The sequence below is a fragment of the Acinonyx jubatus genome, chromosome D3 (assembly GCF_027475565.1).
Source record: "Acinonyx jubatus isolate Ajub_Pintada_27869175 chromosome D3, VMU_Ajub_asm_v1.0, whole genome shotgun sequence".
Taxonomy (NCBI): domain Eukaryota; kingdom Metazoa; phylum Chordata; class Mammalia; order Carnivora; family Felidae; genus Acinonyx; species Acinonyx jubatus.
In genome coordinates this window covers 34,889,706-34,912,188 of record NC_069392.1, presented here as the reverse complement: position 1 = coordinate 34,912,188, position 22,483 = coordinate 34,889,706, and the positions used below count along the sequence as shown (strand labels likewise).

At 41.5% G+C, this 22,483-nt stretch overlaps 1 protein-coding gene across 6 annotated transcripts in view; it reads left to right on the top strand.

Moving 5' to 3' along the window:
• PTPRM (protein tyrosine phosphatase receptor type M) overlaps positions 1–22,483 on the top strand; it is a 787,775-nt gene that overhangs the window by 630,181 nt on the left and 135,111 nt on the right. For 5 of the 6 annotated variants that reach the window (XM_027068514.2, XM_053205687.1, XM_053205686.1 and 2 more), the window contains 3 exons: positions 9,164–9,315; positions 13,645–13,719; positions 18,793–18,980. In XM_027068514.2, coding sequence (XP_026924315.1) covers positions 9,164–9,315; positions 13,645–13,719; positions 18,793–18,980 — 415 coding nt within the window. Of the gene's footprint in view, positions 1–9,163; positions 9,316–13,644; positions 13,720–13,949; positions 13,977–18,072; positions 18,085–18,792; positions 18,981–22,483 lie in introns of all 6 variants that reach the window. The other variant, XM_027068512.2, reaches the window with a different exon arrangement.

The following is a 22,483-nucleotide window of genomic DNA, read 5'->3' as shown; positions in this document are numbered from 1 at the left end:
CTTCTAACTGACAAATAATTTTAAAGTGAAGACACCTTTTCTATAGCCAACCACTGATCTTCAGGTCAGTGCTACTAAGTCATTTCTCAATCACTATCTTTGTTGATATAACCCAACATGGCAGGATCCCTAACAGGGGTGAGGAGGCAGCAGCCATGCTCTTTGGTGAACCACGTCCTATCACCCTGAGTCTCGATAAACAGAATGACTAGAATCCCTATGGAGGTTGAGCCTTGGATTCCTTTCCCTTGAATTTGCTTGGTACTCATGACAATATGTCCTTCCAACCCGATCCTCTCACAATTTCCACTCTGTTCAGTTTCAGAGAGGAGAGGGGAGGAAGAGTTCTTTCTGCTTCCTTTCATTTGTTTGTTTTTTTAATTTTTTTTAACGTTTATTTTTGAGAGACAGAGCACAAGTAAGGGAGGGGCAGAGAGAGAGGCAGACATAGAATCTGAAGCAGTCTCCAGGCTCTTAACTGTTAGCCCAGAGCCCAGTGTGGGGCTCGAACCCATGAACTGTGAGATCGTGGCCTGAACGGAAATCAGACACTTAACCCACTGAGCCACCCAGGCGCCCCTGCTTCCTTTCCCACCATCCTGCACTTGGGTCCTGATTGGCAGCCATTGTGTAAGACACCAACGCTAAAGAGTTCATTCTTCACCATGCTTCTTTACCAGTTCTGATTCATAACCATCACAAAGTTAATAACTTGCCAAGAAGTTTTCTCCCATTTCTTTCACCCCCATCCCATGTTTTTTTTACACCAAGAAACATAAGAGAATTCATGGAATGTAATGAACATGAAGTACCCCACATTTAATATGAGTTCATCTCAGCACTTCTTTCCTTCCCCACCTTTATTCAAGTTTGGAAATTTAGGGCTATAACTTTTTCCCCCCTCTGATTTTATTGTAGGCATTATTGTAATTTTTTATTTTTAGTGCACTTCTAGGTTTACAGCAAAATTGGGCAGTAAGTGCAGAGTTCCTTTATACCCTCTGCCCCATATACACAACCCTTCCTCACTCCCAACACCCTGCACTATGTTGGCACCCTTCAGACAACTGATAAACCTACATTGACAAAGGCCAATATGTGGCCTTTCCAGATTGACAATTCTTTCACTTCATAACGTTCATTTGTTTCCTCCGTGTCTTTTTATAGCTCGACAGCTCATGTCTTTTTGGTGCCGAATAACATTCCATTGTCTGGATGTGGCACAGCATGTATTTATCCATTCGCGTACTGAGAGTCATTGTGGTCGCTGCCAAGTTTTGGCATTTATGAGTAAAGCTGCTATAAACATCTGTGTGCAGATTTTTGTGTGTACGTAAGTTTTCAACTCTTTTGGGTGTGATTCCTGGCTCATATGATAAGAGTATGTTCAGTTTTGTTAGAAACTGCCAAACTACCTTCCAAAGTGGCTGTACCAATTTGCACTCCCACCAGCCATGTGTGAGAGTTCCTGTGGCTCCACATCCCTGTCAGCGTTTGGTGTTGTCAGCGTTCTGGGTTTTGACCATTCAAATAGGTTCGTAATCATATCTTGTTACTTTAATTTGCAACTCCCTGATGACGTATGATGTGGAGCATCTTTTCTTTTTCTTTTAATGTTTTTTACTTATTTTTGAGACAGAGCACACGAGTGGGGGAGGGACGGGGTGGGCAGAAGATTTGATGTGGGCTCTTTGCTGTCAGCACCGGGCCCAGTGTGGGACTTGAACTCATGGGCCCTGAGATCATGACCTGAGCTGAAAGCTCAACCCCACCCAGCCACCCCTAGAGCATCTTTCCATATGCTTATTTGCCATCTGTTAGTCTTCTTTGGTGAGGCGTCTGTTAAGGTCTTTTAAGAATTTTTTAATCAGATTGTTTTCTTGTTGTTGCCTTCTAAGTGTCCTTTGTATATTTAGATTTAGATCTTTATTCCTTTCTAATATTTGCATTCAATGCCAGAAATTTCCCTCTAATCACTGCTTTTGCTACATCCAACAAATTTTGATAAGTTGTGTTTACATTTTCATGTACTTTAAAATATTTTTTATTTTTTATTTGTATTTATTTATTTATTTTTAATATGAAATTTATTGCCAAATTGGTTTCCATACAACACCCAGTGCTCATCCCAACAGGTGCCCTCCTCAAAACCCATCACCCACCCTCCCCTCCCTCCCACCCCCCATCAACCCTCAGTTTGTTCTGTTTTCAAGAGTCTATTATGGTTTGGCTCCCTCCCTCTCTAACTTTTTTTTTTCCTTCCCCTCCCCCATGGTCTTCTGTTAAGTTTCTCAGGATCCACATAAGAGTGAAACCATATGGTATCTGTATTTCTCTATATGACTTATTTCACTTACCATAACACTCTCCAGTTCCATCCACGATGCTACAAAAGGCCATATTTCATTCTTTCTCATTGCCACGTAGTATTCCATTGTGTATATAAATCACAATTTCTTTATCCATTCATCAGTTGATGGACATTTAGGCTCTTTCCATAATTTGGCTATTGTTGAGAGTGCTGCTATAAACATTGGGGTACAAGTGCCCCTAGGCATCAGCACTCCTGTATCCCTTGGGTAAATATTTTTTTTAATGTCTCCTGAGATTTCTTCTTTGAGCCATGTGTTGAAAAGAGTGTTGTTTCATTTCTATTCATTGTGGGACTGTCCAGCTAACTTCTCTTACTGATGCTTAATTTAGGTCCACTGTGGTCTCAGAGTAAACACTGCATAATTTCTATTCTTTTGAATTTATCATGGTGTGTTTTATGACCCAGAATATGTTCTATCTTTGTGAATGTTCTCTGTGAACTTGAGAAGAATGTGTATCCTAACATTGTCAACTGAAGTATTCAATAGCTGTCAGTTATATCAAGTTGATTGATGATGCTATTGAGTTCAACTATGTCCTTACTGATTTTCTGCCTTCTGGATCTGTCCATTTCTGATAGAGGGGTGTTGAAGTCTCCAACTGTGATAGTGGATTCATCTATTTCTCTTTGCCAGTCTGTCAGTTTTTGCATCACGTGGGTTGACGCTCTGTTGTTAGGCACATTAAGGATTAGGTCTTCTTGGATGAGTGACTTCTTTATCATTGTGTAATGCCCTTCTTTACTTCCGATAACTTTCTTTGCTCTGACGTTGCTCTGTCTGAAATTAACGTAGCTATCCCTGCTTTCTTTCGATTGATATTAATATTGTATATTTTTCTCCATCCGTTTACTTTTAATTTGTATGTATCTTTATTTTTAAAGTGAGTTTCTTGTAGACAACATATTATTTTGGTCTTGTTTTGTGACCATTCTGATGGTTTCTGTCTTTTAATTGGTGTTGGGACCATTAATACATAAAACGATCATTGATATTGTTGAATTATTTTCTACCATGTTTGTTATGCTTTCTATCCATTGCCCTTCTTCCTATTTTTGTTTTTCAGTCTTTTTTTCTGACTTTGTGGTTTTAATTGAGCATTTTATATTGTTCCATTTTATTTCCTTTCTGTGTTTTTTTTTACTTTTTTAGTATTAGCCTATACTTAGCAATATACATTTACTACTAATCCAACTCTACCTTCACATGACATTATTCTGCATCACAGATAGCGTAATTTTAGATAGTTCATTTTACTTAAACTATCATCAATTATATTGTTGCCATTATTATGTTGAAGAAACTGTTATTTACTGGATCAGTTAAGAATAAGAAAATAACAGTTTTTATTTTACTTTCATTTATTCTTTCTCTAGGCCTCTTCCTTTTTCATGTTGATCTGAATTTCTGATCTATACCATTTTCCTTCTTTCTGAAGAACTCCATTTAAAAATTCTTGCAAGGCAGATCTACTGACAACAAATTCCCTCAATTTTTGTCTGAGAAAATCTTTGTTTTTCCTTCACTTTGAAAGGATAATTTCACAGGGTACAGACAGAATTCTAGGTTGTTGGGGTTTTTTTTCTCTCACTATTTTAAATATGTCACTTTTCTATCTTCTTGGTTCATGGTTTCTGAGGAGAATTCAGATACAATTCTTATTTTTGCTCCTGTGTAAGTAAGCTGTTTTCTCCCCTGTGTCTTCTTTCAAGATTTTTTTCTCTATCTTTGAAGTATTTTCAGTTTGAATATGATATGCCTCGGTGTAGATTTGTTGGTATCTATCCTTTTTGGTATACTCTGAGCTTCTCCGATTTATTCCAGTGTCTGACATAATTTGGGGGAATTCTCCATCACTGTTGCTTCAAATATTGTTTCCATTCCTTTCTTCTTATTCTGGTTTCTCACTACATGTATGTTACACCTTTTGTAGTTGTTCCATAGTTTGGGGGTATTCTATCTTTTTTCAGTCTTTTTTTCCTTTACTGTTCAGTTTTAGAAATTTCTAGTGTCATATCTTTCATCTCAGAGATTCTTTCCTCAACCATGTCTACTCTCCTAATGATCCCATCAAATGCATTGTTTGCATTTGTTACAGATTTTTTTTTATCTCTAGCATTTATTTTTATATTTTTACTTAGAATTCCCATCTCTGCTTATGTTATCCATCTGTTCTGGTATGTTGTCTACTTTTTCCGTTAGAGCCCTTGGCATATTAATCGTAGTTATTGTAAATACCTTATCTGATCATTCCAACATCCCTGCCATCTGAGTCTTAGTCCAGTGCTTGGTCTGTCTCTTCTGTGTTTTTTGCCTTTTAATATGCCTTGTAATTTTTTACTGACATCCAGACTTGATGTACTGGATAAAAGGAACTGCTGTAAATAGATCTTTAGTAATGTAATAGTGGTTACTGGGGGAGGGAAGGCATTCTATAGATCTATGATTAGGTCTTAGTCTTTTAGTGAATTTGTGCTTCTAGGCTGTGACCTTCTCTAGTGCTTCTCAGTAACCCACCACCGGGTGGGACAGGATGGCTGTAGGGAGCTGGAGTTGGAGATTTCTTTTCCCCCAGATAGGTTAGGCTTTGATAAAACCCCAACAGGTTAGGCTCTAGTAATTCTTCCTCTCGAGGGCGATCTTTTTCAAGAAGCACAGAAATGCTCTGCTCTGGGTGTATTTCTTTTTTTTTTTTTTTTTTTTAATTTTTAACGTTTTATTTATTTTTGAGACAAAGAGAGACAGAGCATGAACGGGGGAGGGGCAGAGAGAGAGGGAGACACAGAATCTGAAGCAGGCTCCAGGCTCTGAGCCATCAGCCCAGAGCCCGACGCGGGGCTCGAACTCACGGACCGCGAGATCGTGACCTGAGCTGAGGTGGGACGCTTAACCGACTGAGCCACCCAGGCGCCCCTCTGGGTGTATTTCAAAGTGGCTGCTTTCCGTCTCCTTCTGCTGGAAGCTTAGGGGTTTTTTCCTCCAATCTTTACCTTGATGATCTGGTAGGGCTCTTAGGGATACAACTCACAAAAGTGTGGGTACCTAAGACTAGACACCCCTCTAGAGTTTTTAAGTCTCAGACTTGTCCACCTGAGCCTCATTAATTCATTAATTATGGCTTAAGCTTTCCTACTCTGGTGCTGGTTCTCACAGAGCTCTCTGCTCATCAGTTTCTGTTCTGGTGGGTTAGGTTTCTTTGTATTCACCTGTTTGTCTCTGTGGTTTTGGGAGCCACAGTTTGTCCTGTAACCTCAATTATCTGACAAAAAGCTAAGAAGAGTTGTTGATTTTCAGTTTGTTCAGCTTTTTACTTGTTAGAACAGACTGATGACTTCCAAGCTCTTTACATGTTGGACTGTAAACAAGTCTTCTCTCTAATTTTTTATGATCATTTTTTAGATGTTGTTAGAAATTTGTTATTATTATTATGGGCCTTTGAGATTAATGGAACTACATTTGGAGATTGGAGATTAAAAATATTTTAGGCAACAATCTGTTAAAAATCAAAATGGGAAATAAATTTCCTTGTGTCTTTAAATAAGATTGCAGAGAAAAGTCCTTTCACTTTAGGGGTTTCCCTGCACAAAACACTTTATTTCATTATGTTCACAAAGTTTTTCTGACAGTTTTAGAAGTTTTCACTTAAAAAAAACCCAGATCTGAAACACAAAGCTTAAAAGAGAAATAGAAAAAAGAGGAAAAAAACTTCCATTTATCCACAGTCATTTCCAAGCCTCAGTTCTAAATCCAACCTTCCTCAGCAATCTGTAATTATGGACCACAGCATTTAGCTGTCTATGTATAAGAAAAAATGAAAATCCCAAGCAATAACTCAAAACCTCCATAACCAAGCAAGCTACTTTTGATACGTAGGTTGTAGAAAATAACACTGTGGTACAATAATGATTAATTCCATTAACAAGCATATTGAACACCATCTCTTTGTGTAATTGGCTAGGTGCCGGTAAGTTAATCTTACTTTTCCAAAGCATTATATTTACTTATGAGAAGATAGAGTATTCATACAAGTTGGTATTAATTTTAATGTAACTTGTAAGGAAATGTAATGAAATCCTTCACTAGAAATAACATATTGTTCTGGAATGGGTGTCTTTGGGGTCAAGGGATCTGGGGTGCCATCTGTGACATTTGGATAAGTCACCTTACTTCTCTGAGGCCCCTCTCCTTCATGTGTAAATTAGGAAGTAAGAGCTCTTACAGGATTACTAGGATCAGATGAGATAACATTTGTAAAGTACTGTCACACACTTTCTATTGGGCATTATATGTTAGTTCCACTCCCTTCCATTCTAATACGTATATAAGTGCTCCTACATTAATGGAGAGCAGAAGTATTCTTTTGTTGGGGCCACACTGTGCTTTAATTTTCGAATTTGAATGATTTGACAACATTTAAAAAATTAAAGGAGTCCACATAAAATCTGGATTTCTGTTTTTTCCCAAAATTTACAGTGTCTGGGACCTCCATGGAGGATCCATCTGCTAGAGCTTAAGGGCATTGTGAGCCGGGTTTTGAAAAAGGTTCATGAACAGAGTATGTGCTTAATATAAACTTAAAGCTGTGGGTCTCTGACAGGACCTCTGATTCGAGCTGGCTCTCATGGGTCCTTAATGGGTTTCCTTTGTGCTTAAAGATGATCAGCAGTGAAGTACGTAGCTTGACGTCACTGACATTCATCCACACAGATGGAGGATTAGCAAGGAGATAGATCTTTTCCAGTCCAAAGCTTAGCTTTTATTGGTGCACACATCCCCCAACCCCCTTCACCACCAGAAGCACATTCGCTGTCATTTCTAACCTATAAGGATTAGGTTAGAACACAAACAAGAAAAGACAGAGGGAAGGTTGGTGAACTTGGTAATGCCCTTCTTCATAGGCAGAACGAAACAGACTATTGAGGCAGGTATCTGCATAAATCAGTCCAAAACAAATCAAAGACATTCCAGCATAAAGGGGATGTTTTGTAAAGGGAATGTTTTGCCTGAATTATGGAGCTAATTATCTCAGTCCTCCACTTCAGTGTTCCTGGGGGGACCTGGCTTAAGAATGCTTTCCCAATGAGCTTCCAGATTCAGAAGTGCAGAGAAAATGTGTTATTGTACCCGCCGCTGCGGAACCTGAACCCGGTTGCTGCCTCTGTCCAGAACACCTGTTGAGAACAACCAAGCTCAGACTGGCATGGCAGGCTAGAAAATAAGGCGGGGGGTGGGGGGTAGGGTGGGCTTCAGAGAAGGCCATCACGGTCTGCACGCTGGCAAGAGAAGAATGCCAGCTCCCAGAGAAGCCACTCCGGGTTGCTTTTTAAAATCTTTACAACTTTAACGCTGTCATAGAAGTTATAGATGATTTTCATTTTTCTGTTTAAAATGGATCTTTTCCTCCCACAACTTTTAGTCATAAAAAGGGCAACTTATTAATGCAACCCTTCTGCCTTCAAAGTATGAAATTAAAAGATTATTATAACTACAGGCAAGAAAGCATTTGGATTATGTGGCATTTGGAAATGACAATAAAGATTATCCATATGGTCTAATGTTGTCAATGTCTTACATTGCATTAGCAATCACCTAATATGGGCGTGATTTTGATTATGTGACTCATTTTAAATTCTGCTGTGTCCTAGGTCAATCAGAGTCAAGATGATTTACTAGAAATAGCTGCCATTTTCTTTTGTAAATGCTGCTGAGTGCTTAGGCGGAATTAGAATATTTTAGGACGTAATATCTTTGGCATTATAGTGCAATAGTCTTAAACCTTCTCACTTTATACCTTTCTCTTAAGCATCTCTCATTCTATTCTTGGCTGTCCCAGGTACATAAAACAACCTCCGGTAGTAAGAACTGTAAAAATTTGCTTCATCTTTTTATTTGTATGTCACTTCCCTTACGTTTTTATGGCTTTGTCCAGGTATCTGTAACTTGAGATTATGAGTTTTTGACGGTCACTGAGCAGGATGCAGAGGCCAGAATTAAACCGTGTCTCTAAAATAACGGGAAATCTCTCTAACTTCCTTGACCTTTTTGTATTCTCTTCCATGGAGGGAGGGACATAGGGACTTACTCCTTTGCTAAACTCTCCACGGGACACCAACACCTTGAAATTTCCATTACCCTTTGCTCTGTTGACCTGCCTGGATGAGGAACTAGTCTGGAGTCATGGGGAATTTAGTCATGTCACAGCCATCTGAGAAGTCAGGATATGCCATCCGATGCACCCGAGGCCTGAGCTCCCCTGCCCTGGGTAGGCTGTGTGTCATGCCTTCTCCCTTTCTGCACATCACCCAGTTGCACTCCTCTCTTCATTCCTTGCCTACTTTTGTTTTTTACAATACGCCTCCTAGATCCGTCCCTGGATTATTTCAGTTTTGTTTGGCAGATATTTACTAGGAGATCTACTCTTTGACACTGAATGTAGAAAAAAATATAGTAAAAAGTAACTCTAGAAGCTTCTCAGTAAAATAGATTATGATTGTATTGTGCTAGGGCCATTGGTCATTTTAATTTAGCGTATAGCAGGAGCACAGAAAGTAATATTTTTAGGCTGTATATTCCTGATGTCACTGTGGGTTTTTTGAGGACAGGCAGAGGATGTTTTTCATCTCTGTGTCCGTGCAGTTGGCAGAGAACCTGACATCTAAAAGCCACCATAAATAGATGTTTTGAATGAATACCAATAACTCCATAGAAGTTATTCCTGCACTCAATACACATGTCAAGGCCCCATCTTCCATTCACATTGCATGTCTATATAATGAACTCTTTGTCCTAAGGAAACTAGCCAAGAAGCGGAAGGAGACAATGAGCAGCACCCGGCAGGAGATGACCGTGATGGTGAACTCAATGGACAAGAGCTATGCCGAGCAAGGCACCAACTGCGACGAGGCGTTCTCGTTCATGGACACGCACAATCTGAACGGGAGATGTAAGTACCTACATTTCTTAGCTTCTAATACATTTCTGTGGTTCTTCAGGATACTGGATAGTCCTGGGCAATTAAAAAAACAAACAAAAAAATAAAACTCCCTGAAGAATCCTTATGCCCTGTTGGTTTCCCCATCCCCTTAAGTGATTCTGAAAACTTCTCTGGGAGCGCTGGATTGCCTAGGAACGGATGATACTGCGAAGATGGTAGGACCAGAGCAGGGAGCACAGGTAGCCACAATTAAGTTTCTGTAAAGCCTCAGAGAGCATTAATGAGAAGGCTTTTTTTTTCTTGAAGGAGAAGGCACCTGCTTCTCATCAACCTTTTTGTTGTTGAGTTCCTGTTCGTAAGCTAGCCAGGTGTGGAATTGCACAGTGAAGCCTGTTCTAAAACAGTTCGCTAAATTGAGTAACAAGTTAGTTGTTTATTTGTTTAGCTGACAGGTTCTGCCTTTATTATAGGGCTATTAGCGGCAATTAATAAGTTAAACTGTATTTGCGCTTCACAAGTCTTCCATCTCACACCAGGTGGGTAAACCGAGTTTCAGCTAATACCTTCCCGTACTACCACCTGTGATCCAGGTACAAGGCATGATTTTAGAAAGCTACCAATCAGATTGAGTATATGAAGAACAAAAAGGAGCAGTTGTTGTGTCCCTGGTGATCTTCTCAGAGACCAGAAGTAAGTCCCACGTTGGATGCCTGATTCTGTAGTGCACAGCCATGCTGGGTTCAAGGTTAGAGGTTTCTTTCCTGTGTGAAATCCATGCCCACCGACTGCTGCTGATGCTGGCTGCAAAATTCAGCAAGAGGATGGAACAAAAATGCAGCTATCACCGTGCAGAAAGGCTGGAACCGTGACTGGGAAGCACAGAATTGGGGTCTCAGGGGCTGGGGAGCAGGGAGAGGCCTTATACCAGCGTGGACAATGTATGCCGCGTCCTGACCACCCACTTGGCCTGTTCTTTTTCTGCAGCTCCCAGGCGCCTCCCCCCATCTCCCAGCCCCTTCTCCAGTCACTGTGCGGTCAGTGTCCACCTCTCCCACACTTTGCCTTTCTCCTACATTCAGTGAGGCTCCAGAGACTTCTGCCGCTGACTGCTTTCTGTTTATGGTGGCTGTAGTTGCCTACCTCTTCCTACTTAGAGGCACTACATTTGTTCTTCTACATGCACACCTTGCCCAGTGGAGCAAGGGTTCAGCAAGCATGTCTGTCAGCTGTCACCCCAGTGGGGACGGTGGCGCTCCTCACCCTCGGTCATTGCTCTTTGCCCTTTGGTGTCATTTTCAGTGCAGGTGACATAATCTATAGTACTCCAGTATCCCAGAAACTACATCCCCTTTTTTCATAGAATCTTCTCTTTTTTTTTGTATCAAATAGTTTATATATATATACACGTACATATATATATATACATGTATATGTATATGTATATACGTGTATATATATATGTATATACGTGTATATATATATGTATGTGTATTGCATTCAGTGACCAAATAAAAACAATTTATGATGCACTCTTGTAGGCTGGGATGGGAAGAGTCCCGCCTACCACCAACAGGGTCTGAATCCTGGTAGTAGTGATCATTTCTTCAATGTCATTATGAAAGAGGCCACACAGAAAGGTGTTCTCACTTTCTAGGATAACCCATTAATGTTCCAAATTTCCTATTTCATGGTGAAACTCCTCACGCATAAATTTACTAGGAATTACCTGCCCAGAGTGGAAACCTACATGAGTAGTTTCTAGGCTTTTGAAGTTTGAACAACAGGGGATATATTTGCCTCTGGACAGGAAATTTAATTTGGCAGTTACTTTTCAAAAAGTGAGAGTATCTGTAGAAATCCAAAAATGCTCAGGCGAAGAGGCAGCAGCAGAAACCAGCATCAGCTTCCATGGCTCATCTGCCATGAGCCATTATTTTGTGCCTCCTGTCAATAAAGCCAGTGGAGGAGGAAACACAGCAGTAGGCGTTCCATTTGTCCCCCACTCTTTGAGAAATGACAAGGTGCCATCGAATCCCCAACCATCAGGAGTGACCCTGACAGCAGACTTTATCATAGTGCTGTCTTAGTGCCTTCAAAATAAAAGGCGAGCTGCTGAGGGAGGAAATGTGCAGGAGAGGGGTTCATTAGACCCCTAGGCTTCCAGCCCCAAACCAATTGCAAGTCTGGGTACGTCTGACATCTTTTAGGGTCATGAGGCAAGTAGCTCTTAGAAATGAGACACTGAAAAAAAATGAAATTGGAAAATTTAAAAATAAGCACAAGAATATTTATGAGAATGGGGGATCTGTCCACCAAAGCAAATGGGAGTTGTACCATCTTCTTTTAAATTTTTTTCTTAGTGTTTATTTATTTTTGAGAGACAGAAAGGTACAGCGTGAGTGGGGGAGGGGCAGAGAGAGAGGGAGACAGAGTGTGAGCAGGGGAGGGGTAGAGAGAGAGAGGGAGACAGAATCCGAAGCCGTCCCCAGGCTCTGAGCTGTCAGCACAGAGCCCCACACCAGGCTTGAACTCACAAACCGTGAGGTCATGACCTGAGCTGAAGTTGAACACTCAACCAACTGAGTCACCCAGGTGCCCCTGTACCATCTTCTTTTAATATGTTATGCCAGGGGGAAAATAAATGTGTATGGTGGGATTGGGCTTAATTTTTACAAAAGACAAGAGTATTTAAAATACATTTTTTTAAAAAGTGAAAATAAACACGGCTATTTTGTATCTGCTTTGCGCATGTTTACCAATGACATAAAAATGTCTGCAGGTAATAGGCGTTCTTCTCGCTGACCCTAGCACATTTTATAAGTACTCAGGTTTTTTGTTCTTATTTTCATCAGTTGCTCTCTTTTTTCCTGGCAGTTTACCATAAACATGCATTATAAATATGATACCTCTTTAATTTAGAAAAATATCTTATAAATGACAGGCAGTCTGGATTCTGGTTCTTGGTCTGTCATTTATTAATTCTACATTTTAAAAATATAAACAGAAGTTGAAAAACACCGTCATGAAGGAACTGCTTTAGGAGAGCTAAAATATATTAACGTGTCAGCAGAATAAAGATAACACACAGGTTTTTAGTACTGTATTTAGTACTGTGTTCAGTACTGTATTTAGTACTGTGTTTAGTACCTAAACACAGGTTTTTAGTACTTCTTCCCATAATAAAATGATGTAACTGGGTATTAGTGTCCTGATCCAAAACTTTAGCATCAAATAAATCATATAACTACATCAGAAAGTTAAGATTTAGATTTACGTTTAACCAGCTTAAACACTTGAGCACAGTCAAATCATTTATCTTTACACTTTAATGAAATTAAAGTGATTGTCGGGGCGTCCAACTTCAGCCAGGTCACGATCTCGCGGTCCGTGAGTTCGAGCCCGGCATCAGGCTCTGGGCTGATGGCTCAGAGCCTGGAGCCTGTTTCCGATTCTGTGTCTCCCTCTCTCTGCTCCTCCCCCGTTCATGCTCTGTCTCTCTCTGTCCCAAAAATAAATAAACGTTGAAAAATAAATAAATAAATAAAGTGATTGTAAAGCACTAATCAATTAAGATGTTGAAGAGAGTTCACAAACTACTTTTAGAAAAGGAAATATCCACTTTAAATGAAATCAGATAAATTGGATGGGATTGACTTCCCCTCTCCATAACAGGGAGAGAGAAGAGTTCTAAGAGTTAAATCCTGAATCTTTCAGAGGAAAGTTTCAAAGAAAAATAAGCATTTTTTATAAAGATTTAAAAGACTAATAGCGTGATATACAGGCATGCAGCTTTCATCTTAAATATAGTGCACATGAAACATCACCTTTATTTTTCATAAACCAGGTCATAACTTTGTGGAAAGTTCTCAGAATATCCAAAATAGGAGGAAGGAGAGGAGTTAGCAAACTGCAAAAATTGACATTAAAATTCTTCAAAAGCCACGTGTAGACACCTTCTCATACCCTTAGTTTAAAAAAAGAAAAAAAAAAAAAAACAACTTGGTGTGATGCTAGAATTCTACAAGCAAAGGCTAGAAGTCAAAATAAAAGTCTAATGAATTTCTCGATTCAAAATGGCGGCAGAGGTTATGGGGGTTTTTCCTCATTTGTGGGGTAAGAAAACCTTTTAAGCAATAAAAGGGTACCTGCCTCTAAAATACAAGTGATTCCCTGGAGACAGCAGGGAATGATAAGATTGACCACATAGGCTTCAGTAGATGTCTGGCGTTTCTTCAGTCAAGTCTCTACCAGTATGGTGTCCTTCTGAGTGACCTTGGAGGGCTGTGTTTTCAGGCTTTGCCTCCTGCGACTGCTGACTAGTTCTTCTCTCCTTTACAGCTGTGTCTTCACCATCATCCTTCACAATGAAAACGAATACACTGAGCACATCGGTGCCCAATTCCTACTACCCAGGTAACAGATTCTTCCACTGTTGCATCCGTGCATAACCCCTTAGCAATCAGTATCAGTCCACGCTCTCACTTTGCTGTCCATGATGCTTTAGGAGCTTAATATGTGTGATGTGTTGTAACCCGATGCTTTCTATGGCTTTCTGCGGGAAAAGTGGGGGGCCTTTCATCAGTCATTTACTGTTCTCTCTCTTTTTACTTTCTCTGCATTGACCTGCTTATGATGTATGACAGACCCATTTGTGCCAACTGCAATTTTAGGTGAGAACATTTCCCTTTATCACAGTTTATTGCAGGAGTAATTTACAAAGTCAGTGGCCACTCTGTAGGAGCCTGGAGTTCTAGTCTATATGATGCAGTGATTGTAAGCAGGACAAGGGGGTGGCGGGTGGCCTGGGGGGAGGGCAGAGATAATAAAAAGACTTTCTCCAAACAGTCTCCATTGATAAGAAGGGTTAGCCTCATGTTATGTTGGAAATGATACCAAAAGACTCAAATGAACGATCCCAGCTCTAGTATTTTCCCTTGCTGTGTTCAGAACTTCAAGTCAGATTTGATCCCAAGGAAAAACAAGTATGTCATCACTCAGCTGTGTATTTCTAAGAGCTGAATTCTGTAATATGAGGTCGTAAAAGTAAAAATCACTTCTTATTTTCACTTATCACTAAGCACTAAAAACTTCAGTTTCAAAAATAGCATTTTTTCTGATTATGCCATATGTTATGCAGAAAAATGATCACAGTCGAGTTTTGGCCCCCTACCCCTCCTCCACGCCACTCACGGCCCCCGCCCCAGCATTCCAAAGTGTCTGTCACATGCTGGAATTTCAAAGGAGCTGATGTTCTCAGCAGCAAAGTGACAAGATGGCACTTTATAATCACATGGTGTATTATGTGTCAGATGTCACGAGAAATGAAATAAAATGTTAGCCCAGTGGGGCAGAATGCAGTGAAAATATGAGCTGTTCCCAGCCAGGAGCTGCAAAAAAAAAAAATCCCGTTTGTCCCATGTAAGAGGGTTTTGGAGAAATGGCATTACCTGGCTATAACCACACCAACATGAGCTGCTATTGCATTTGAGATGCATAAATAACCCAAGTGTATCACAGCTGTGTTCTCTTTCTACTACTAACCTTACCGAAAAGGAGCACAACACAAACAACTTCAAGGTATATACCAATTCACCGTAGCAAGACTTTCATCCACAGCTGTTCGACTTTCTGCTTCCTAATTCTCTTTACAAGGGTTGATATCTTTGCAACACAGTTTTTCCCCCTGTGCTTCTCTTTTCTCTGAGTTGTTACGATTTTCGCATAGAGGGTCATTTGTTTTCCTTACGGTGTTTTCTGGGCTTAAGCAAGTTTGTGGCCTGAGTTCCATAGGAACTCAGACAGAAGTTTGAGAACGGACATAAACCCAAATTTTTGAATTTGCATCATTTTGAGGGCTAACAAACAGAGCTCACCAACCCCCCTCCCCCCCCCTTAGAGTGCCAGCTATATGGGGAGAAGGCTGCATTTTTATTCTTTTCATACGTAAGGGGCACAAGCTAATTTTAGGCACCCGAACAATGTAATCTACATGCAGATGACATTTGCAGAATCTTTCCAGAAGCAAAGATTTGCGATTTCTTTGTGTGCCGTGGCATTCATCCTGCAGCTCCTCCAGTAGACGTTCTGACCTTGGGGGAGCTGGAGTAGGGAGGGCTGAGCTGTGCACCGTCAGAGGGAAGAAAATGTTCAGATTGCACAGCAGGATTAAGATAAGCTTATTAAACAAATATCATTTTTTAAAGTCGCTGCTTTGTTATTACAAACACTAATGACATCTTTTAAACTTGGTTAGGCTTCTCTACCAAAAGGGAATCACTTGAACAGACAATTCAAGTAGCAAACATGATGTACATTTGTGAAAAGTAAGTCAGCCAGATTGACAAGTAAGTGTGATCACGTCTGGCTTACGTATGTACCAACGCAGCACACGGCAGTGCTTGCGAACTGTTCCCCCCACGAGTTTGGTGCAAATGTGAGTCTGTATATCCCATAGTAAGCATTAATGAGGTTATCCCTTGACACCATGGGAAGAAGATAAGCTGTACATCTACTCTGGCACATTTGGGGAACAACGCTATTGCAATTTACAATTAAGACGAGCAAATGCTCACAAAATTTTTGTGACTTGGAGCTTGGCACCCTAAGATCCTCTGTTATCTCCACCTTTTATTCTTATGTGCTAAGGTGCCCAGCTTAATGTACAGAGTTTTAGTACGCCTTTACATCATTGTCTTGCCAAGACAAAAAGAGAGACAGAGAGAGAGTAAGGGAGAGAGAGGGAGAGAGATTGATAGGTAGCTATGTAGACAGATAGATAGATAATGATTGATAGATATAGGTCTTTCTCGGTAAATAAATGCTAATAGATACTGATCTCAGGATAAGTAGATATAATAGCACTCAGAAACATAGCACTCATTTCAATTCTAGTTCTTTCAGCTGGTTTGTTGAGAATTCAAGATAATCTATTAAAGGATATAGGTAGAATTAATTCCCAGTTCTTCAGAAACCATCAGAACTGTTAGTGAGAAGCTGTGTTCCTGATTTCCTCTTAGGCAAAATTTGTAACTGAAAAACATTGTTAGTGGATAATTTTTAGGCAAACACAGGAAATCATGACAAATGATATATATGTTATCAGTGATCATTCTTTTTAAAAATCACTAATTAAATCGCTAATTTTAATCACGAATCACTAATTTTGGTGGAATCAAAAATTTCTAATAGGGTAGGTGACCCAGTTTCATAACACATATGGCACGAGAAACCTTCTATTCCCCCCTTGATATCTATGTACTCGATAATAGCACTCATTTCTTAGATGGCCTCGGTAGCGTTTAAATGCATAAAGATGGGTCCGCACGCTAGTTATGAGGCCGAGATCATAATGCAGCGGGGGTGGGGGCGGGGTGGTGACGAGCATAATGGTAACAGTGGTTGTCGCTCTGGGAATTAAACCGTCCAAGAATGCCTGGCCCTAGGACCAGAGTTGTGTGGGAAGTTTAGAAGGTCAGTCCACAATGGAGGCCATTTAATTATGTTCCTCCCAAAAGGTCCAGAACTGAGAGGAGAGATGCACAGGGGGGAAACTAATTAATGTTCCATTTATTTTAGTATAAAGAACAGGACTTCCTGCTGGAGTGGCTAAAAGCTCCACGGGCTCAGTACTTCAGCAGGGACCCTGCACCCCCTTGATGAGCTTGGCAGTCGCCAGCAAGCAAATGTGATGTGAAAACATCCCGGCTTACTCGCGGCTGTCCTAATAAAATGGGAACATCTGAGTGGCTACATTTCAAAGCAAATCCAAATGAGAGACCAACTCATAAAATCAACTTACCACCCTTTTTTATTTTGTCTTTGTGTCTTTAGCCACCTTGTAGTGACCCAGGTGCCATTTCAGCAACAGCAACATAACTACACTTGTGTCCCACCTTTCATACCATGCATCCCCAGGTGCTTTGCGATGCAGATAGTACTGAGGTTTGAAAACCAGGCCCAGCTAACCGAGTGTCCTTGAGCTAAATTTCCTTTGGAGCTGAATCTCTCAGTTAAAAAAAATTAAAAAGGAAAGAAAGAAAGAAAGAATACCCATGGCTGAATTCCCTATATGGACAAACAATCTGGTAATTTTTTTAAAAAATGAACATACCCGTTTTTTATGGATGTTTTAATTCTTTATACCTGAACTCAATTTTGATTTAACATTCTCGTTTTAAGTGAAGGGAGCATTGTATTTTGTGAGACACATCCTCAGTCACAAAACGGCTAAAGGGATTCAGCACTATAATGAGCTAACCTGTAGCACGTCCAACTCTTAATCTAATAGCACCTTCCTGCGTAAGACTTTTTTTTTTTTTTCCAAAGCTACAATTTCTGCAGTTCATTAATCTAATTTGCTAGGAGTCTTCCGTTAAAATATAGCCTCTTTAGGCTTATTTGACCAAATTTTGACATTAGTTTTGTCGTACCATTTGGTTTGACCTGTTCGAGGAATTTAAATGAGAAAATGTGTCAAGTACAAATAAGACTTTTATCTAGTCGTTACTTAGTTCATGGGGGATAAAAAAGCGATTATGATACTGTTTTAGCCTCCTTTTTTTTATTGAGTGTTTAAATAAGACACCCCCATCCTAACGTGATGGGAGACTTGAGGCTTTGACCTCTGATCACCTACGAAGAGAAAGCTTAACTATAAAAGTAAAGCACAGAATTAAAACGACCTGTAATTATTCACACAGTACTATTGCTTATGCCCTGTTTCCTTTTTCTCCTCCTCTTTTCTCCTGATATGTACCTTCTTAAAAGTGCCAATAAATGGTAAGTTCCCCCATTCGCCCACGGAAAAGGTGTGGAGGGATCGGGAGTGTGTGTCTTATCTGTAGATTCGGACAAAGCCAGCTGGTTCTGCTGCGTGCCGGCCTGCATGTTAGCTCTTGTAGAACATTCCATGTGTGATGTGCTGGTCCACAGTCTTCTGTCAAGCTTTCCGTCACTGGCGCATGCAAGGGACCCATCAGACCCAGTTCCGTTTTCAATTTCTGCTTTCCTTGGATTTCATGTGTCAAGTTCATGTTTTCATCGCTAGCTTTATAAGCCAACCCATTCTGTGCACTTTTATTTTGCTCACGGAACATTTGTACGGAGTTTGTTTACTTCATCATACAAACTGGTCAACGGATCTTTGGAAGAATAAATACAAGGCTGGCTTCGCGCCAGGCCTTGGTGAAGTTTCAGGCTGAAACTTCCATAAACCTCAGCACCCAAAGGCTGAAGGGTTCCTCCCAACTAGCTTTGTGAAAGCGATATATCGTTTGGACTGCTTTGTAAAAACGGAGATCTCTGCCTCATGCCTATCAGTATCGCCAATCCCATTCAGGTTTCTAAACATTTAACTTTCCTCTTTGGCTGGGCCACCACCGTAGGGACTGGTGGCCGTAGGTGGAAGGGATGGCACCAGCAGCTTCTTCGCGTTCTCGGGGGCCCCGCTGGGCCTCCCTCACGCCCTTCATGGCCTTCTCTTCCCAGACGAAAGCCACACGATGGCCAGCGACACCAGCAGCCTGGTGCAGTCCCATACTTACAAGAAGCGCGAGCCGGCCGACGTGCCCTACCAGACCGGGCAGCTTCACCCCGCCATCCGCGTGGCAGACCTGCTCCAACACATCACGCAGATGAAGTGTGCCGAGGGTTACGGCTTCAAGGAGGAATACGAGGTGAGAGCCAGCTCCGCGCGCGGGGCTCCTTCTTGGCCCCCCGGGCCTGCTGCCAGGCACTGTGCTCCCCACTGCTGCAGCGGGGCAACGGGACCCTGTATTTCATCCAGACACCCGTTTCGACCTGGCAAGGAGACTTACTGCTGGGAAGGTAATGTACGTAAAATGCAGAGAGGAGGGAGGATCCCTTTCCCTTATTCCCCAGAAGCGCAGCAAGAACAGAGGCCTGTCAGGGTCTCTCCCCCCATTCGTGATTATCCTTCTTGGCTTTTTGTGTGATTAAGAATGATGTGAAGTCCTAATGCTGTTTTGGTGGCTGTCCGGGAAGAAACTGTCCCCTTAACACAATTACAGGCCAACTAGTGATGTCATGTGTTGGAGATGAGACCACAGTGAAGGGACTGGCTCGTGTCACGGCTGTGACAGCTATTGTCCCTCCAGCCCAGAGAGCATGTGGCTGTAGCGGGATCTAGGGCAGGCAGCTTTCGGGAGCATCTCCAGGCATGGTGATGTGCTCCTACCTTACCTGAAATGCAGGGCTCTCTTTACCACCTCCGTCGTTAGCTAATTCCTTCCGTTGGCAAGTCATTCAGGAACCGGAGGCAATTAACTGATCTGAAGAAATCTGTTTCAAAGAGGCGTACCATCACTGGAGTGTGTGTTGGGCAGGGCGGGGGGGGGGGGGGGGTGGGGGGTGGTGGCTGGTGAGGGGGAGGACTTCTCTGTGTACCTTAGTGAGTAAAATTAGTTCACACTCATTGGTGAAGAAAAAGTAGCAGCATACATACAATAAAAACAAGGTTATATATACATCGTAGCTTTTTACGTTTTAGAATGTGTTTCCGGTACTGCCTTTACCTAACCACCTCAAAGCTGCAAAACATTTTGTCTGGAATTAAGAGTATTTTAGGGGCACCTGGGTGGCTCAGTGGGTTGAGCGTCTGTCTCTTGATTTTGGCTCAGGTCGTGATCCCAGAGTCATGGGACCAAGCCCCGCGTTGGAGTTCAGCACAGAGCCTGCTTAAGATGCTTTCTTTCCCCCTCTGCCCCTCTCCCTCAGTCTCGCACTCTCTCTCTCTAAGATAAAAATAAAAAGAGTATTTTAAAAATCACTTCCTCCCGCTCTTACCCTACAAGTTTCAAACTCTGCTTCTTTCTCCTCTCAGGGACCTCATGATACTTCCTTTCATGCCCCAGATGCTGCGTTGTCTTGAGTTTAGCTCCGTTTCTCAGCTGAGTTGCCAAAGATTTCATTACAGCTGCCAGAGCTGCCCCACTGCTCTGCTTCTTTAAGACTGGCTCTTTAGGCCAATGCGGACAAATGGACAGACACACACGCTCCGCTCTACTGACAAGGGCATCCTCGTGTGTTCCCAGTGACCACGGCTCAGAAGGCTGCTGAGCCACAGAGACTAATGCAAACCAGGCCTTGAGGGTTGGATTTCAGTCCAGGCAGTAGTTTCAGATAAAGTTCTGCATTTTAGCAACCCTGAAATTCTTACATCTACCTTTAACAATTTAACTTCTAACTCGGTGAAACTGACTGCCTTTGCATATTTCCTCATGCACTTTTAAAGGCTAGCTTAGGAATTAATAGGATTAAGAATAAGGCTTCCAAAAGCATTAATATCTTATGAAAGACAAAATTAGGTTAGGGAGAAAATAGAAGCCTAACAAACAGAGATAATGTCTCAGTTCTCTCCAATATTCTGAATGCATACGTTGCTCAAATGTTTATTAAAGATGTTAAAGTCAAAGAGATTAGTTATAGGCTCAAATAACAATTCATAAAATAACCTGAGTCCAGTTTTTCATGAACTGTATCAAAATACCTCGAGACTTCCTTTAACACACTGTAGATGATGCCTATTTGAAAGTGCACAAAAAAATCATTTCCCATTCATATTTCCTGAAGAAATATGATTTATAAGTGCAAACTAAAACAGCAGATACTCATTTTAAACCTATTAAAATTGAGGATTTATTAAGGATTGCTACACTCTGAAATAAAATGTTGTATTAATTAATTACATTTCAAAGAACTTTTTTTTTCTCTACATTCAGTGGATCAGAGAAGACTGCTGAAAAGTAACGTATATGTATACCAGATCATCCCACTGCACACCTTAAACTTACACAATGTTACCTGTCAACTATATCTCAATAAACTGGGGGTAGAGATGCTTTCAAATACTTTTAAACACCCAAACCATTACCAGTTGGTTGGGTTCTTTTAAAGAAGGAAAGAAGAAGAAAGGGAAGAAAATTTAAAAGAACCTACACTAGCGAGGGAAGCAGGAACAAACAGGAAGGTATTATGGGGAGAGTTGCAAAATGGAGAGTTCTCTTGGGGATAATCCTAGCACTCTGTAACTTTCAGGTTAAGTCTCCCCACCTCCCGCTGCCACCATGGGGCGGCGCGGGATGGGGGTGGGGTGCTGACATAGGAGAGGGGGCCGTGGCAGGACACGCACAAGGCATGTGACACTTGTGCAGGGGTACCCATATGCGGGGTGCTGCAGGGACGAGGGTCACCCCCCGGGTGTCCCACCTGAAGTCCTGCCCTGGCCACCCTTCCTGGTGCATCGCTGAATCCCATGCCCTCATGTTTTTAGAGGCACAACTGAACAGACAGGAATCAACAGGGCAGGGCAAGGCCCCGGTTACAGTTACCTTGCTTTACTTTCTCAATCCTCAGGGGACATTTACTCTAGCGTGAACCTGGAAAACCTTTAAGCGTGTATTTTTCTGAGTTTATTTGGCTTTTAGAACTCTAATGCAACACACCTCTGTCAACCACATGGTCAAGTATGCATTCTTTCGTTTTATCGACTCCGAAAGTCAGGAGTGCCCTGTGTGCCTGGTGTGGTGTCAACTCTCACAGATTGAGTCCTGAGAGGCTATGGTTTGGGACACAGGCTCTGGTGCCGGACTGCCTGTATTCCAGCCCAGCTCTGCTTCTTTTTGGCTGTGTGACCTCGGGCAAGCTACGTAACCTCTCTGGGGCTTTAGTTTCCTCATCCATAAAATGGAATAACTATAGTGTCAACCCCATAAGCTTGTTGTGGGGATTAACTCATTTAGCACCATAAGTACTAGAATTGAATCCGGCACTTAGTTGAAGGTTTAACTAGTAAAAGAGAAACATACTAACTTATAGTAAGATCCAAGAGAAGACTTCACACAATGGGCTTTACAGGGAGACTGTGTCATTTTTGTGGCTTCGGTCCATCTCTGTCATTTCTTGTGGTCAGCACTCTGAGGATAGAATGAACCAATCACTTTGTGGCACAGTACATTTTCACTTCATCTATAGCACTAGGTGGATTCCTTATCATGTTTGAGGTATCATCAAAAGTTCCCATTAAATGGGGGCACTTGGATGGCTCAGTCAGTTAAGTGTCCGACTCCTGGTTTCGGCTCAGATCATGATCTCACGGTTTCTTGAATTCAATCCCCACAATGGGCTCTGTGCTGACAGCGCAGAGCCTGCTTGGGATTCT